General features: G+C 44.9%; 1 protein-coding gene across 2 annotated transcripts in view; it reads right to left on the reverse strand.

The window, feature by feature from the left end:
* Positions 1 to 387: 387 nt before the first annotated feature.
* Positions 388 to 17610, reverse strand: part of KAT6A (lysine acetyltransferase 6A) — a 75857-nt gene continuing 58634 nt past the window's right edge. For both annotated transcript variants that reach the window (XM_034762045.1, XM_034762046.1), the window contains 3 exons: positions 16633 to 17322; positions 14868 to 15168; positions 388 to 5552 (listed from right to left, as the gene is read on the reverse strand). In XM_034762045.1, coding sequence (XP_034617936.1) covers positions 2950 to 5552; positions 14868 to 15168; positions 16633 to 17322 — 3594 coding nt within the window. In that variant the 3' untranslated portion in view covers positions 388 to 2949. The remainder of the gene's footprint in view (positions 5553 to 14867; positions 15169 to 16632; positions 17323 to 17610) is intronic.

Consider the following 17610-nt stretch of genomic DNA (forward strand, 5'->3'; position numbering starts at 1 on the left):
CAGGGCTTTGTCCTATATAGGCAGCAATTACTCCCCACCCCTCTCCTGATTTTTCATGCTTGCTATCTGGTCACCCCTACTCCTAACCATCCCTTTGGGCAGGAAGAAAGAAGCTGACCATTTCGTCAAATGATTTTCTAGAGCAGGCCTTACACTCTTGAGAGAAAGGTTCAGTTTTCTTTGGTGTGCAGCTTCTACTCAGAGGAGGTAACATTATGGGCAGAGATTGTTCTTGGATTTAGGTACACAGTCTCCCTAAGGTACTGTACCTCTTCTGGATCAACAGTCATACAAGAGGGAATTAAATCTACAGACCCCTGGCAACAGTTACAGGATTAAATTCTCAAATGCTCTGGAGGAAGAAAAATTCCACATGCACAACAGACATCCAAAATGGCTCAACATAATTTATTTTTTTATGTTAAAATGTACAGAGTTCTTTTGAAAGTACTTGCTAGAAAGGGAAAAAAAAGTGATATTACATACAAGGAGAGGAAGGGAGGCCAGCCGGCCAGGAGCGCATGACATGGAGAATTACAAAGGCATCTAGGCCCCCCTTCCCCTTAGCTTACAAGTCACCATGAACAAAGTACAAAGAGGTTACAAAACAGGAAAAGCAAATATAAACAGACAGGAATAGACTTAGCTTCATTTGTACATGCGGCTTTTAGAGGCATCTGGAGCTCTATTCACACACTCTAGAGATCTCTTTAAAGAGAATTTTTATCTTTCTTAAAATAGTTTTTAATATTCTACAACAAAGATAAAAAATTTTAAAGATGGAATGAAATGAAAAAGCTCTTATTTTAAAAGGCATCAAAGTCACTAACAGTGATTTTTTTAAATTTCTTTTAGAAGATTACCCAAGTTATCTTGCTAAAAATACATTTTTTTTTAAACAGAAGTGAAAAAATGGTAGGTACCAATATTACTTGTGTTGGATAATTTCTTTTTATAATATAGAAAAGAACTTTTTTTTCTACAATAGTTCTACAGTCACAAAGGCTTGTGGAAAAGGGAGCTGCCCAATTGATTAAAAAAACATACAAAAACCAAACCAAACATAACAGCAAACAAACTAAATTCACAGCCCTCATTTCAACAGTTTCTCCTCCTGTCTTTAACCCTCTCTTTCCCTGCTCCCCTGCCCTCCCTCCCGCAACCACGAAGCAATGACACAGCTGAAGATCTAGGAAGGAGAGGGCAGCACAGTGCGCTTTCTACATGGATGAGTTAAAACCGGAATAGTATATACAGAGAAACGGGATCCTACACAGCCTCGCACATGCTCAAAACAAAGAAATAAGGAGTGGAAGTCCTTGGAATTCTGCCTTTTTATATTTGGCAGTTATTGAAGAAAGGTCCGTTTTAGTGCATCTGAAGAAACCTCAAATCTTCATTTGGATGTTTGTTTTGTTTACAACTAATTGTTTTTATTATTGTCTGTATCTCTACAGAATATACAATAAAAGAGAGAGTTTTACACTAACGGGTAAATAATGGCCCTTCTTTGTATATTTGATGGCATGCCAACAGGTGCAGTCACTCTCTTTTATGATACACAGTTGAGTAGCAGAAAGAGAATAGGAACAGTGGGAATAGCGTGGAACAAGCACACTATAAAATCCTGCTGACTAGGTCCCACTGCTGTTGCTGACTGTCCCACTCCCATTTCCTCCCTTGAGAGGAGCTGAAATTCCCTTCATTCCCACACACAGACTCAAATGTGATGAATTTCTTAGGCAATGATCTCAAAAGAAACTGGGAAAGCAGGAATGTGCCTGTTTTAACACCATGACTCCCCTGGAAGAAGGACACACCCAGCAGTTTCCCCCCACATGCAGGAATAGTGACAAAGACTCTGTAGGTTTCTTGTCAAGTCACTTAAACGTACGCTTCATCTTCCAAGATTATGTGAGTAAAGGAACAGAGGCAGATCACTGGCAATGGCTGCTCTTGAGCTCAGTCAGACTCCAAGGCTCAGAACCAAGACCCTTAGCATTTCAAAGCAGATATTAAAAATGAGTTTGGGATCTCAGAGTTATGGCTGATTTGCAGGTTGTCAAAACAAGACCCTATAGCCATTTTCTTCTCTTTCTGATGCACAGTAACCATCTCTTATCCTTCTAGTGGCTGCATTAGGGTTCCGTACAGTTCTCCTTTGAGATGCTAATGCTAGTTCAGACTGACAGTGTGTGTGTATGCTGGAGAACATTTTAAAGTGACATTATACTTTCAGAATGAAACATAGACTGTATTTCAATTAATTCATCTATGAAGACATCAGTGTGAGAAGAATTTATGTTTACATATAATTCCGAATTGTACTGAGGAGTGAGAGGGTCAGAAAGGGTTAAGAGGAGAAATTTTCCTGCCTCATTGGAATAAAGAGTTAGTTTGTCCTCCATGTCCCGTTCTGAGTCTCCCATAAGTGCCTCCTGCTGGACTTAAGTAGGAAATGCAAGGTGGGGACTAGAGGGATGGGTTTTGTTGCTCTTTGAGATGTCTGACATTTTAATGACTGCAGCATTGGGAGCTGCACACAGAGGGACATACGGGAGGAAGAGGAAGGGGTGGGGAACATACACTTGAAAATAAAATTTAAAAAGATGATTCATTGTTACAGATATTCTGTCTGTGTGGTCAGCAAAGTAAGGCTCTTTTTAAATTATGAAAAGATTTTTGTGCACGTTTTCCCCCTAAAACCATTTTAAAATGACTTCAGCTGTAAAATGTTTCAGGATTCTGAAGGAAACAAAAACCCAAAATGAACGAACGAAAGAAGAATAAAGACCAGGCTTCCTAAAAAATAAAATAAACCAAAGAAAAATCCTCTAAATCTACAGCAATATTTTTAACTGGAAAAAGGTCCATTTTCTCTGGTTCGTCAGTATAAAAGGTTCCTTTATTTATATATATTTAAGTTTTTAGGTTGCAAGTTCATCTCGCTCATCTTCTCATGTACGGTCCGTTGAGCGACTGCTTGGGCACCCCAGCAGCATTCATGTAACTGTGATGGGAGGGGCCAGTATACATCATGTTTCCATGAGGGTTTGGCTGCATAGGCTGCTGGGTATAGGCCTGGCTCCCCATCATTCCCATCTGCATCTGCATAGGATACTGTGCTGTCTGGTTCATGTACGCAGGGTTACTATGGTAACTGCTGTTCATCATGGGCTGTGTCATTCTGTAGCTGTTCATGGCATTCAGGGTGTTCATATTCATGGAATTGACATTGTAGGGGGGAGTTGGCATCAAGTTAACCCCCATGTTCATACCTCGCTGAACAGCTAGTGCACGAGGGCCAGCCTGCATGGCAACTGCCGGTGGGCTGCGGCCATAGAGCTGCTGCTGGTGTGCAGTTGCAGAGGGCAGTGGTGCTGATTTAGAACGAATGGAAATATGCCCCTTAACGGGCATTTGCCCCTGCAACCTTTGTGTGTGGGGGATACCAATGTTGGTAGCAGACATGTTACACTGAAGCAGAGGTGATGTGAGGTTCATGGTGGTGGATGCCAAGTTTGGTGGAGGTGTCATGGTGGCTTGTGCTTGCGGTGTCCCAGCTAATGGATGAGATGGAGCTAGCTGAGCCAATCCTGTGTTGGACAGAGAAACACTGGTTGCATAGGATGTCACAGCAGGAGAATGGCTATAAGGCATGGCATGAGGGTCCATAATGGTGTTTGTCAGCTGCTGCAACTTGGCTAAACTGAATGTGGCTGATGGCTGAGAGTAGCTCCCAGCACCAAAATCTCCTGGAATCCTCTCATAGATACTTATGTTGCCAGTGCCTCCTGATTCAGGTATTTCCATGATCATAGGTGCTGGGGTGAAACTATTATTCATGCTACACTGAGACAGTGGAGGTTGCTGCTGGGGTGGAGGTGGGGGTTGAGGCTGTTGTGACTGAGGCTGCTGCTGTTGCTGCTGCTGCTGCGGCTGTGTTGCTGGTTGCTGGTTGCTTGGAGGCCTTTCTACCACACAGCTCTGAGGTGACTTAATGTTGCAGTTTGCAGCAGGCTGGACAGTGCTCTGTTGCATCATGCTGCAGCTGTTGCCAATGTTTGCCATTTGCTGAGTGACAACACAACTGTTCTGAGTTAGGCTACTAGAGGAGGACAATCCCCCATAGGAACAGCTGCTCTGGGAAGAGTTATTTCCACAAATGCTGCCTCCCATAGTGGAGTCATAACTGCTGGGGTTTTCGTAGTTCTCTGTGGTGCTCTCAATGCTGCCAAGGTCACTGAAGCCACTATCCACCACCTGCTGAGAGTGGTCTGATACAGAAGGCACATCCATCATGGGGCTGGTCTCCATGTTCTGCATAGAAGGTGCGGACAGGGATCCTTGTTCAGGGCTTATCTGGGTGTAACCACTCTCCAGAGCAGGCACGTTGGGACTGCTGACAGAACGCACAGATTGGCTAGGATGGGACTGAACAGAGGATATTGGACTGTTGTGTTCTGAGGCATGGCAATCTTCAACCATTGATATTTGAGGGTCCTCATCAGCTTGAGTGTAACTCTGCAGAGTCTGACAAGCTGCAAGAGTTTCCTCACAGTCCTGGTACGCTACATCATGTTCATTACTTTCCTCCTGCGTCAAGGACTGGACTGCTTGGACAGTTTCTAGATCTAGTTCACTATGAGGAATCTCTTCCTCTTCTTTTAATTCAATTAACCTTTCTTTAGTATTTTGCTCTTCTTCATGATCGTCTTCAGAGCCAGGGACATGTTCTGAGCCCACTGATGTTTCATGGGAAGCCTGCTCTTCCTCAGAATCTGCCTCTGCTTCATTTTTGCCCTTTACTTCTTCTCTACTGCTTTGTATACTTGTTTCTAAAAAAGACTCCTGGACATCAGGCTCCTCCTTTACTTCTTCTCTAATTGGCAGTTCCTCCAATTCTTTCTTCTTTGCAGATTCCAGATGGCCATCATCTTCATCATCTGCATCACGGTCTTCATTTTGGTTTATAACTACTGCAACCTCATCCTCTTCTTCCTCATGGTCATGCTCAGGTTCCTCTAATTCTTGCGGTTCTTCTTCTGATTGCCTTTGCTCTTCTAATACCCGTGGCTTCTCCTCTACTTCCTCCTCTACCTCAGGCTCCTTAACATCTGCTGCTGGACTGCTGCTGCTGTCCATAGGAGAAACTGCTCTCACTTCACTGCTGGTTGTATCTTCCTCTTCTCCATCTCCCACCTCCTCTGTTTCCATTTGCACATCTTCCTCCTTCTTTTCCTCAGCGAGGGGCTGCTCTTCTTTCTTCTCAAGAGGCTCTTCTTTCTCCTGCATTTTGGGTTTACGCCCTGGTTTTGAATTAGTTACCATGGCATCAACTCCCTCATCCTGAGCAGACACTGGCACCTTTTCCCGGTTCAGTTTAAACCCTGGTTTTCTACCAGGTCTTTTCTTCCAGTGGATTGGTTTGCGACTTTTGCCTTTTGGCCATCCCTTTTTCTTTTTCATGGGTGTGGAAGTATCTGGCTCAAATGGAGAAACCTTTGCTTCACATTTTCTGAGCACAGATACTGGCTTCAAGGTAGGGGTGCCTGGAAACACAAAACAAAAATATCGCTTAAACTTTTCATAATTACTTCAATGTTTCCTTCTCCCTGCCTTCAAAGGAATCCTCCCCGCATTTCAAAGTCCCAAGCATTCCACCCCATTTATTAATTCAATGTTTATGAACAATAAAACAGAACAGATAATTTTTAACCCTTTCCTTCACTTCAATATTTGCTCATTAATAACACATGAAATGAATTGCATTTGCAAAGAACATATTTTTAGAGTTTTGAGCCTTTAATATATAATCCAAATTCAATGACATACTATACATTGGAAGAACTAGAAAGGACCACCATAACTTTGCAAGTACAATTAATGGAATGTGTTTTTAATAGGAAAATATTCCACTTAAGCAAGATACTTCCCACACCTATGAACATACATTGCACATGTGTTTACATTTAGTTCTGTTCTTCAAAAGAGATCTAAGATCCAGAACTATTTCCCTTTCCAGTCATTGCTGAAATTGATTAAAAATCCAAGTAATTATATAGATCCAGTAGAACATCAGAGTTACGAATTCACCAGTCAACCACACACCTCATTTGGAACCGGAAGTCAGCAATCAGGCAGCAGAGACAAAAAAAGCAAATGCCCTATAGAGTACAGTACTATGTTAAACAAAGTACTAAAAAAAATAAAGGGAAAGTCTAAAAAAAAAAAAAAAAAAAAGATTTGACAAGGTAAGGAAACTGTTTCTGTGCTTGTTTCATTTAAATTAAGATGGTTAAAAAAGCAGCATTTTTCTTCTGCAAAATAAAATTTAAGAGCTGTATTAAGTCAATGTTCAGTTGTAAACTTTTGAAAAAACAACCATAACATTTTTTCTGAGTTACAAACAACCTCCATTCCCAAGGTGAGAATTCTGAGATTCTACTGTAATTTAATTTGGCAGGTGAAGAACACTTTGTTTCTGCATAAATAATAAAAGGAAGCCAATTTTTTCTCTTTGTCTATTTTTTGGTGGATCAATTTTCACATTTAAGCTATATTCCAAATGTTATTATAGATTCATAGATATAAAGCCAGAAAGGACCATTGTGATCATCTAATCTGACCACTGGTATAGCACAGGCCCTAGGACTTCTTTGAATTAATTCCTGTTTGAACTAGAGCATTTCTCTTACAAAAATATCCAATCCCGATTTAAAGTTTTGAGTGATGAAGAATCCAACACAGCCCTTAATAAATTGTTCCAATAGTTACAAATTTGCATCTTATTTCTAGTTTGACTGTATCAAGCTTCAACTTCCAGCTACTGGATCGCATTATACCTTTCTCTGCTAGACTGAAGAGCCCTCTATTTCTGCTCCCCATGTTGGTACTTATAAATTGTGATCAAGTCACTCTTAACCTTCTCTTTATTAACTTAAACAGACTAAGCTCCTTGAGTCTCACCATGAGGCATGATTTCCAATCCTTTAATAATTCTTGTCTAACTGATCACCATATTTGAGGTCGGGAAGGAATTTTCCCCCGGGTCAGATTGGCGGAGACCTTGGGGTTTTTTTGCCTGCCTCTGCAGCATGGGGCACGAATCACTTGAAGGTTTTAACTAGAGCAAATGGTGAATTATCTGTAACTTGAAGTCTTTAAACCATGATTTGAGGACTTCAGTAACTCAGCCAGAGGTTAGGGGTCTAATACAGGAGTGGGTGGGTGAGGTTCTGTGGCTTGCAATGTGCAGGTGGTCACACTAGATGATCATGATGGTCCCTTCTGACATTAAAGTCTATAAATCTTGTGGACATCAGACCTGAACAGAATACTCCAGTAGTGGTCGCAGTACCAAATACAGAGGTAATGTAACCTGCCTATTCCTACTTAAGACTCCCCTGTCTATACATACCAGAATCACATTAGCTCTTTTTGCCACAGCATCACACTGGGAGCTCATGTTCAGGTGATTATCTACCTGAAGTACTTTTCAGTCACAGCTTTCCACAACAGACTTCCCCATGCTGGAAGTATGGCCTACATTTTTTGTTCCTAAAGCGTAATTTTATATTTGGCTGTATTAGCACACATATTGTTAGCTTAAACGCAGCTAACCCAAAGATCTAGATTGCTCTGTATCAGTAGCCTGTAGTCTTCATCGTTTACCACAGACATTCTTGCTCTTTATGGACCTGTTCCCACAAGATGCTGAGCACTGTCAAGTAGAGTTTGTGAAGTCAAGGGGAAGTTGGAAGTTTTTGACACTTCTATTAGTCTCTCAGCACCGTGTAGGACTCAGTCCTACCCGCAGTAAATCGTTGAAAAATTATTAGTTCCTATATGTTTTCATACTTTGAGTTTAAACCAATGGAGTCATTCTAAACAATATTTCTCTCTCTCTCTTTAGTGTTAAATAATACAAAATTATTTGAAAGGTGTTGTCCTACTTCCCATTCAATTGACATTTAGTCATGCTGCCCCATTTGGTTCTTTAAAAAAAACGGTTACTAACATTCCATAACTGTTGTTCTTCGAGATGTGTTGTTCATGTCCATTCCATGTTAGGTGTGTGTGCTTGCCACATGCACTGGTGCCAGAAGTTTTTCCTGTAGTGGTATCCATAGGGGACTGGCTCTGGTGCCCTCAGGAATGGCGTGCCTATGCGCTGATATAAGGGGCACCGCCGGCTCTCCCCTTCCTCAGTTCCTTCTTGCCGAAACTCTGACAGAGGAGAAGGAGGGCAGTTCATGGAATGGACATGAGCAACACATCTCGAAGAACAACAGTCACGGTGATGAGTAACCGTTTTTTCTTCTTCTTCAAATGCTTGCTCATGTCCATTCCATGTTAGATGACTCCCAAGCAGTATCTGTGGAGGTGGGTAGGAGTTCATAGACGTGTTGATTGCAACACAGCTCTGGCAAAGCCAGTGTCATCTCTGGCCTGCTGGGCGATGGTGTAGTGGATTGTGAAGGTGTGCACCAAATACCACGTTGCGGCCCTGCAGATATCCTTGATAGGGACTTGTGCTAGGAAGGCTGTTGACGATGCCTGAGCTCTCACTGAATGTGCCGTCACTATCGGTGGAGGTACAACCTGCGCCAAATCGTAGCAAGTACAGATGCAGGTAGTAATCCAAGACGAAAGCCTTTAAGAAGACACTGGGAGGCCTTTCATCCTGCCAGCCACCGCAACAGAGTTGAGTCGATCTACAGAAGGGGTTGGTATGCTCTAAGTAGAAAGCCAGAGCCCGCCTGACATCTAGAGTGTGCAAATGCCTCTCCTCGTTGGACACGTGAGGCTTTGGGCAGAACATCGGGAGGAAAATGTCCTGGTTAACATGAAAAGGCAACACCACCTTTGGAAGGAAAGTAGGATGGGGACGCAACTGAACCTTGTTTTTGTAGAACAGTGTATAGGGGCTCCAAGGTGAGGGCTTTAAACTCGGAGACTCACCTCGCTGAAGTGATAGCCACAAGGAAAGCAACCTTCCACAACAGATGCGCAAGAGAACAGGAGGCTAGAGGTTCGAAGAGAGGGCCAGTGAGCCTAGAGAGTGAGACTAGGTTGAGGTTCCATTGGGGCACCAGGTCCCGGACTGGGGGAAAAAGCCTTTCAAGGCCCTTAAGGAACCTGATCGTCATTTCATGTGATAATACCGATCTGCCTCAGATGTGGGGATGGAAAGCCAAAATGGCTGCCAGGTACACCTTGCTCAAGGAGAAGGCGGGGCCTTGATGTTTTAGGTGAAGCAGATAGTTCAGAATGGACTGCAGAGAAGACTGGATCAGGGAGATCCTCTGCGCCGACGGCCAGCAGGAGAAGCACTTCCACTATGCCAGGTAAGTCGCTCTAGTGAAGGGTTTTCTACTCTCCAACAGAATGTGCTGGACTTGACTAGAGCAGGCCTGCTCCTTTGGGTTCAGCCACACAGCATCCATACTGTGAGGTGGAGAGAGGTGAGGTTCGGGTGCAGCAACCTCCCGTGATCCTGAGAGAAGGTCTGAGCAGTTGGGAAACTTCCATGGGACTCTGTTGTCAAATCCACGAGCATGCCGAACCAATGCTGGGGCCATCATGATGACCTTGGCTCGGTCCTCTTGATTGTCAAAAGAGTCCTGCTGAGAAGTGGGATCAGTGGGAAGGTGTACATCAGGTCATTTTTCCAAGACAGGAGGAAAGCGTCTGAGAGTGATCCGCTGTCAAGCCCTTGAAGAGAGCAGAACTGGTGGGACTTCCTGTTCCGCCTGGTGGCAAACAGGTCCACTTGGGGAGTTCCCCAGCTCTGTAAAATCATTCTGATGACCTCTGAGTGGAGGGACCACTCGTGGTGAGAAAAAAATGACCTGCTAAGGCAACCAGCCAGCATGTTTTGGACACCAGGAGATGTAGAGCCTTGATTTATATGGGGTGCCAGATAAAGAAATCCCACAGCCGGAGGGCTTCTTGACAGAGGACCGAGCTCCTCCTTGCCTGTTGACATACAACATGGAGGCCATATTGTCCGTCAACACATGTGCCACCTGATGGGATAATTGGGGAAGAAACAATTTGCAAGCCAAATGGATGGCCCTGAACTCCCTGACACTGATGTGCAATACCAGCTCTTCCTGGGATCACAACCTCTGGGTCTTTAGTGATCCAAATTGGCTTCCCATGTGTCCAACACTAGCACCATTGTGGGTTTCGGGCTCGCGAAGGGTACTTCTTTGGGCATATTTACTGGGTTGGACCACCATTCCACAGCAGTAAGTACTCATTGTGAAATTGTGAGGACTCTGTCCAGGTGGTGCCTGGCTGGGGTGTAGACTGACGCCAGCCACATCTGGAGGGGTCTGAGATGTAGTTGTGCATGTCGAATTACATACATGCATGCCGCCATGTGCCCTAGCAACCTGATGCATACCCTGGCCGTGGTGATTGCGTGACTGGTGGGTTGAGTGATTAGGCCGGACATTGCCTTGAATCTGGGTTCTGGGAGAAAGGCTCTGGCTCAGATAAAGTCCAGAACTGCCCCAATGAAATCTATTCTCTGCACTGGAATCAATGTGGATTTTTGTTCGTTTATCAATAGACCCAAGGCTCAGCAAGTGACTTGGACCAACTCGATGCTGCGATGAACTTGTACCCTCGAACGACCCTTGATGAGCCAACTGTCGAGGTAAGGGTAGATCTGAACGCTCTGGCGCCTCAGATAAGCTGCGACCACCCATGCATTTTGTGACCACCATTGGCACTGTAGCCAGGCCAAATGGAAGCACTACCAACTGGTAGTGAGCTCGTCCCACTACAAACCACAGGAACCTTCTGTGTCCGTGGAAAACTGAAATATGAAAATACGTGTCCTTCAAGTCGAGGGCGGAGTACCAGTCTCCAGGATCCACGGAGGGGAGAATGGAGGCCAAGGAGACCATGCAGAACTTCAACTTTTTGAGATATTTGTTGAGGCCTCACAGGTCCAATATGGGACACAGACCCCTTTTGGCCTTCGGTATCAGAAAGTACTGAAAGTAGAAACTTTTCCTTCTTAGATGCCTGGGGTCTTCCTCTACGGCCCCTACTCACAGGAGGGCTTGCACCTCTTGAGTAAGAAGTTGCTTGTGAGAAGGGTCCCTGAAGAGGGATGAGATTGCCGTTAGGCACACCCTTAAAATACCCGCTTGCTTCTGGCGGGTAGTGGGGAAGAGCCCATGTGGGAGGAAGGAGCTAATTGTTGGCCTTGGCGGCGCTTGTAGCCCTTGCCCTTCTTACCGTAGGGCTCCGGTCAGGCCTGACCACTTGGTCTTTGAGGTTGCTGTGGCTTAAACCTCTTTCTAACAGAGGCCGGTGTATAGAGACCAAGGGAACGTAGAGTAGACCATGAGTCCTTAAGCCCATGTAACCATATCTGTTTGTTCTGCAAATAGGGCTAGGCCATCGAAAGGGAGGTCTTGAATTGATTGTTGAGCCTCTGTCGACAGCTGTAGTGATGGACCTGGTCGCTGAGTCCACCGTATCAGAGGCGGCCTGAAGGGAGGACTTTGCCACATTTCTCCCTTCATCTAAAATGGCCAGGGACTCCTGCCTGGAGTCCTCTGGCAGTGAGTCTGTGAAGCTGGCCATAGACTGCCACACATCAAAATCATATCTACCGAGTAAGGCCTGATGGTTTGCCACTCGTAATTGGAGGCTGGCAGATGAATAAACTTTTCTGCCAAGTAAGTCTAGCCTCTTGCCGTCTTTGTTTTTAGGAGTTGTCCCAGGTTGTCCCTGCCTGTCTCTCTCGTTGGCCGCAAAGACCATTAGAGAGTTCGGAGCCGGATGGGAATATAAATACTCAAAGCCCTTCGCAAGGACATAATACTTCCTCTCTGCCCGTTTGGAGATAGGCAGGAGAGAGGACAGGGTCTGCCATAAAGCTTTTACCAGCTTTACCACTCCTTCGTGGATTGGGAATGCCACCCTAGATAGGGCCACCAGGGCCAAAATGTCAAATAAAGTATCAGAGGGTTCTGCCTGCTCCTCTGCTTCCCATTCCAGGTTTGCGGCCACCTGTTTTAGCAGCTCCTGGTGTGCCTTGGCATTGTCCTGTGGCACTGTTTGGGACAGTCCCACCACTGCCTTGTCGAGCGACGGTGGGAGGAGGGGCTGGCTCAGCGTCCCCCACACTGCATGGGTGGCCTCCACCAAGGTCGGAGGATGCTCCTGGGCACCTTGCTCAGACCCTTCCTCTGAGTCCGGAGGGTGGTGGGAGACTGCCACTGACCTCCTCTCTGATGCCCCCGACACTGAACGGTGCATCTGGGTTTAAATAAATAAATATATGGAGATATTCCTATCTCATAGAACTGGAAGGGACCTTGAAAGGTCATTGAGTCCAGTCCCCTGCCTTCACTAGCAGGACCAAGTACTGTCCCTGACAGATTCCATCCCTCCCATCCCTAAATGGCCCCCTCAAGGATTGAACTCACAACCCTGGGTTTAGCAGGCCAATGTCAAACCACTGAGCTGTTCTTCCCCCACAATGCCATGGGTTCTAAAAGAGCCATGAGGTAGGCCACTGGCCCTGGGGCCATGCACCAGCTGGTAGCCCTGTTGGAACCCCCCCCCCAGATATGGCTGGGTGTGCCTGGCTTGAGGAACTTGCCATCTCCTCAGCTTCCGAGCCTGAGGAAGAAAGGTACTCCCTTGGGGACCGGGCAGCACTGACACCACGTCCATGTCCCCTCCGTGCCTACCATCCCGGCATCTGTGGCTGGAGGAGAAGTTCTGGGGCTCAGGGTCCCAGTGCTGCCTGTCCAGGGACTGGTGGCAGAGCTCGGTGGATCGGCAACGGTACACTAGTGATTGACGCCTTGTGCTCTGGGAACGACACCAGGAGTCTGGCGATCGACAATCGGGCAACAGAGAACAAAGTCTCGACTCCGGAGATTGGTGCAGAAAGTCTGGCAATCTGCGTTTCAGCTCCAGTACGGGATGTCGAGGAGCGCCCTCTCCTGGGGTGCTTTCTCTGCTTTTTAGCAGGTACCGGGGACCGGCGCTGGCAGCGCACTTCGCATGGATGCCACGGTGCTTGGTGAGGAGTCCAATCTTGGTGGCTCAGAGACCAGTGCAAGGGTCAACTCCATGAGGAGCGCTCTTAGTCTTATGTTCCACTCCATTTTAGTTCTTGGCTTGAAACTTCTGCTGATGCGACACTTTTCAGTAATGTGAGTTTCCCCCAAACGCATCAAGCAGCTTTGATGGGGGTCATTGACCAGCATCGGCTTTTTGTGGTGATCACAAGGCTTGAAGCCCGGGGACCGGGGCATGCCACATCCCTGAGCTAAGTCCCTTAGGGGATTATCTAACTTATTTACAGTATTATTTAGCTAACTATTAAGAGAAGAATGAAAACTACTTATCTAAGAATTATTTACACAATGAGTGATAGGGAAAAAAAACACTTCCCAAAGCAAGGAGACCCTCCAGCACCATCACTGGTGGTAAGAAAGAGCTGAGGGAGGGGGGAGCCAGTGGCATACCTTGTACCGGCGCATATGCGCACCACTCCAAAAGGCGCCAGAGCCGGTCCCCTACAGATACCACTGAGGGAAAAACTTCTTGCACCAGTGCATGTGGTGAGCACACACCCCTAACATGGAATGGACATGAGCAACCGCTCTAAGAAGAACTTAAATTTTCCATAACTAGGAGACGTGATAAAATTAAGAGAAAAAAAATGTAGGTCAAACATCAGGGAAAACCTGGAAATGTGATGTATTAGTTTATATAATAGTTTCCCAGGGAAAGTACTGGAAGTCTCATAGCTTAAAATGGACCGGATAGGTCTTTTCTCATCTCTAATTTCTACCATCACAAAACAATGTTCAAGCTGTAAAATGAATTCCCTAAAACATATGTGATGTGAAACATGCTCAAGTTATTTTTTTCAATCTTAATTATTGCATGTTATGACATTTTGTTATTCTTTCTGCCCAATCCATGTTACATTAAAATTAAATGTTAATGTAAGTGGGGATTAACACCATAGGAACACAATGGTGATTGGTGCTATATAAATAGCAAAGATAGACAGAATTGCATCATTACCTCTTCAGCATTTAAGTACTTTTAGGGATGATTCTCCTCTGCTAATGAGAGGCCAGTTGAGTACTATGAATTACTTAGGAAGTTCCAGTAAGAATCACTGAAGGTGGGATGAGAACAGCAAACATCTCTTTCTTATGGTCCTTTATTTTTATTTGGCTGTTTGCCCTTATACAATGTAGGCAATCAAAGAGCTCCCACAGGGTACATGCAATGTATTAGGCAATAATGGAGCATATAACAACTGTGAATTAGGTTATTAGTGAAATACTTGAATGAGAGATGCTACGTCTATAGTGTTACAGCACACTAAATGCCACAGTTCAGACCAAATTTATTTTTCTTGTCTGTATTAAAGGTTTAGGACCAGAGCACTTTGGGGAAGGATGAGAAATTGAGGGCAAGTATACCCAATATTTAGTCACTCTAAGGGGATGCTGAGTAAGAGGTCGCTGGGATTTGCTTTGCTTTTATTTCTCTAAGAGACACCTTTGCGTAACCATTACTGCAGCCACATATATTTCCTTCACTAAGGAAGTGGAACAGATGAAATGTGAAGATGACCTGTTATCTCTTCACATGCTGAGATGATATTTAAATATAAAAATACATTTCTCATATGAGTTATAAATATCAGAGGTTGGTTTGATTGGTAATCTGTGCCTAGTTAGATATTTTGTCTGGAAATTACAGGGCAGTGTATACCACTTCCTGAGGGATTAAGGCTATCACTCACTCAACACCCTTAACTATATCAAGGTGCCAATTCACAGCTTGCTCATGAAACATACCGTTAGTGTCATCAGACTCCTCTTCATCTTTGGACTTCCTCTTAGAGGAGGGTCTGCGCCTGAGGGTATCCTGGGGGGGTAAGTGGCGAAAGTAGCCCCGGGTGAACAGTTCACTCTCATCCTCTTCCTCTTCCTCCTCGATCTCAAAGGTAGGCTCTAATCGGGGCATTGGTCTCTCAGAGTCCGAGTCCTCAAAAGGTTCATCCAGTACCTCTGTGGTCTCAGAGATTGTTTCAGTGACAACACTGCTGTTGTGGTGTTTGCGCTTACGGACTCGCCTCTTCCGATGGAGAATTGGTTTCTGGGTGGAGGGGGGAAAAAAGGCATTTGATCACATACAGCAAAAATAAACCACTGAAAAATGGAAAAAACAAACTTCTGAACTCAACAGTCCGCGTGGGCTCAGGATAGCCTCCCCTCCAGAATCTAGACCAGGGGTCGGCCACCTTTCAGAAGTGGTGTGCCGAGTCTTCATTTATTCACTCTAATGTAAGGTTTCGCGTGCCAGTAATACATTTTAACGTTTTTAGAAGGTCTCTTTCTATAAGTCTATAATATGTAACTAAACTATTGTTGTATGTAAAGTAAATAAGGTTTTTAAATGTTTAAGAAGCTTCATTTAAAATTAAATTAAAATGCAGAGCCCCCCAGACTGGTGGCCAGGACCGGGCAGTGTGAGTGCCACTGAAAATCAGCTCATGTGCTGCCTTCGGCACGCATGCCATAGGTTGCCTACCCCTGATCTAGACACTACTGAAACCATGGCCCAGATTCTGCCCTCAGTGATTCAGATGAAAATACAGAGGAATACTACTACTACTACTACTACTGCCCTGCTCTTGTATAGCAATTTTGTCAGTAGATCTCAAAGCACTTTGCAAAAGAGAGCAGAGTCATTATCACCATTTTACAGATGGGGAAACTGAGGCACAGAGCAGTGACTTAGTTGCCCAAGCTTACCCTATAGGCTAGTAGCAGAGATGAGGCTAGAACCCAGCTATTCTGAGTTCCTGTCCAGTGTTTTATTCATTCGGCCACACTTCTATGAAGTTAACTAGATTTACACCAGTGTAACAGAACAGAAACTGTTTGTAAGAGCTGAGGATCAACAATCCATCCATGACCTGCTATTTAACTGTTCGGCAGGTTTACTGTCCAACAGGATCACAGCTAACTAACATCATTTCAGCATATGTGTATGTGAATTAAAACCAACTACACAGATCATGCAGAAAAGATGATTTCTACTTTTTGTTTGCAGCATCCTGCCACTAAACACAAGGTTTTCTTGGTCATGTTTATAGAATTCATATTTCCAAAGTCAGGCATGGTGAAGCCCTCACATTGCAATTTATTTTAAACTTGCTGATTAGTTAACGTTGTTTTGTGAAGCTTCTTTTCCAATTAATGCTATTTCCATGTTTATTGCATTGTATATGACATGACATAGATGTATTTTATAACAGAAGGGCGTTAAAAATAAAAAGCTTAGGGGAACATGGGAAAGTGTAACTTCCTGATACAATAGACGGTGTCTACTAAAAGAATTAGCAAAAGTGTTCTCCACACATTGCCTTCTCTACACATTCGAGAAACAAGGACAGTCTCTCAGATTCTTTGAAAAGAGGCAGATCAGATGCTATATTGTAACTTGTGTAGCTTTAAACCAAGTTTCTTCAGCAATGGACCCCAAGATGGTACCAATCCAGGGAGAACACATATTGCAGCATGCAGCCAGAGATGAAGGAGCACAAGAAGCACGTACCTTTCGTTTTAATGTTGGCTTGGTGAGAACAGGTGGAGAGTTTGAACGAGGACTCACAGGCTCATCCTCCTCCTCTTCGCTACTCTCACTAAAGCACCTCAGGAGAGTCCTATCCCCATCACTATAGCGCCGGGGTAATCTGTCACACTCCTCTGTGAATCTGCATTTCAGGGGCTCGGTGCTGTTCTTTAGCTGCCCCCTCCACATTTCCATGCCTTCGCTGTATCGCCTCCGGGGGGCAGATGACTTTTCAGCTTTGCTATACTGTCCCTGAGGGACTGCAGACTTTTCCTCATCTTCACCATAGCGCCCCCGTGCGGCTGGAGATTTCTCCTCACATTCTCCACATCGCCCCTGGGAGACTGCCGACTTCTCCTCGCATTCACCACATCGCCCCCGCGAGGCTGCTGACTTCTCCTCGCATTCACTACATCGTCCACTGGGGACTGCTGACTTTTCCTCCATGAGCAGTTTTTGTTCCTTCTCACTAAAGGGCTCCTGCAGCTTTTTGCCTTTTCGGCTCCATCGGCCTCTCCGTGATGTCTGGCTGTTTGCAGGAAGACTATCCAGGGGAAGAACTTGTTTATTTGGCCGTGCAGAATTGTCTGGAATTACGTTTGGCTTTTTTTCACTCTCTGTAGGAGAATAAGGCTCTTGCTCCTTCTTCTCCCACAATACAGATTTTACCACCTGAATTAAATAAAAACAAATAAATTTCACATATTTTATTTAAATTATGTTTCCATCCTGAACCCCACCCTAAAAAGGCTCTTGACAAGACAAGGCGACGTCCTGGAAACTGAAGGACTCAGAACAAGGTACCAGGGATGACTCCTGGGAGCTGCAGAATGGTAAATGGATAGCTCTCAAAGGGGTTCCAAAATCCCAGTTTGATAATGTTCTCCCACAAGCTGCCTGACAGCTTATTTCTACCACCAGTGGCCATTAGTTTACTGATACTTGCTGGAATGAAAATAT

The sequence above is a fragment of the Trachemys scripta genome, chromosome 2, assembly GCF_013100865.1.
Source record: "Trachemys scripta elegans isolate TJP31775 chromosome 2, CAS_Tse_1.0, whole genome shotgun sequence".
Lineage (NCBI taxonomy): Eukaryota > Metazoa > Chordata > Testudines > Emydidae > Trachemys > Trachemys scripta.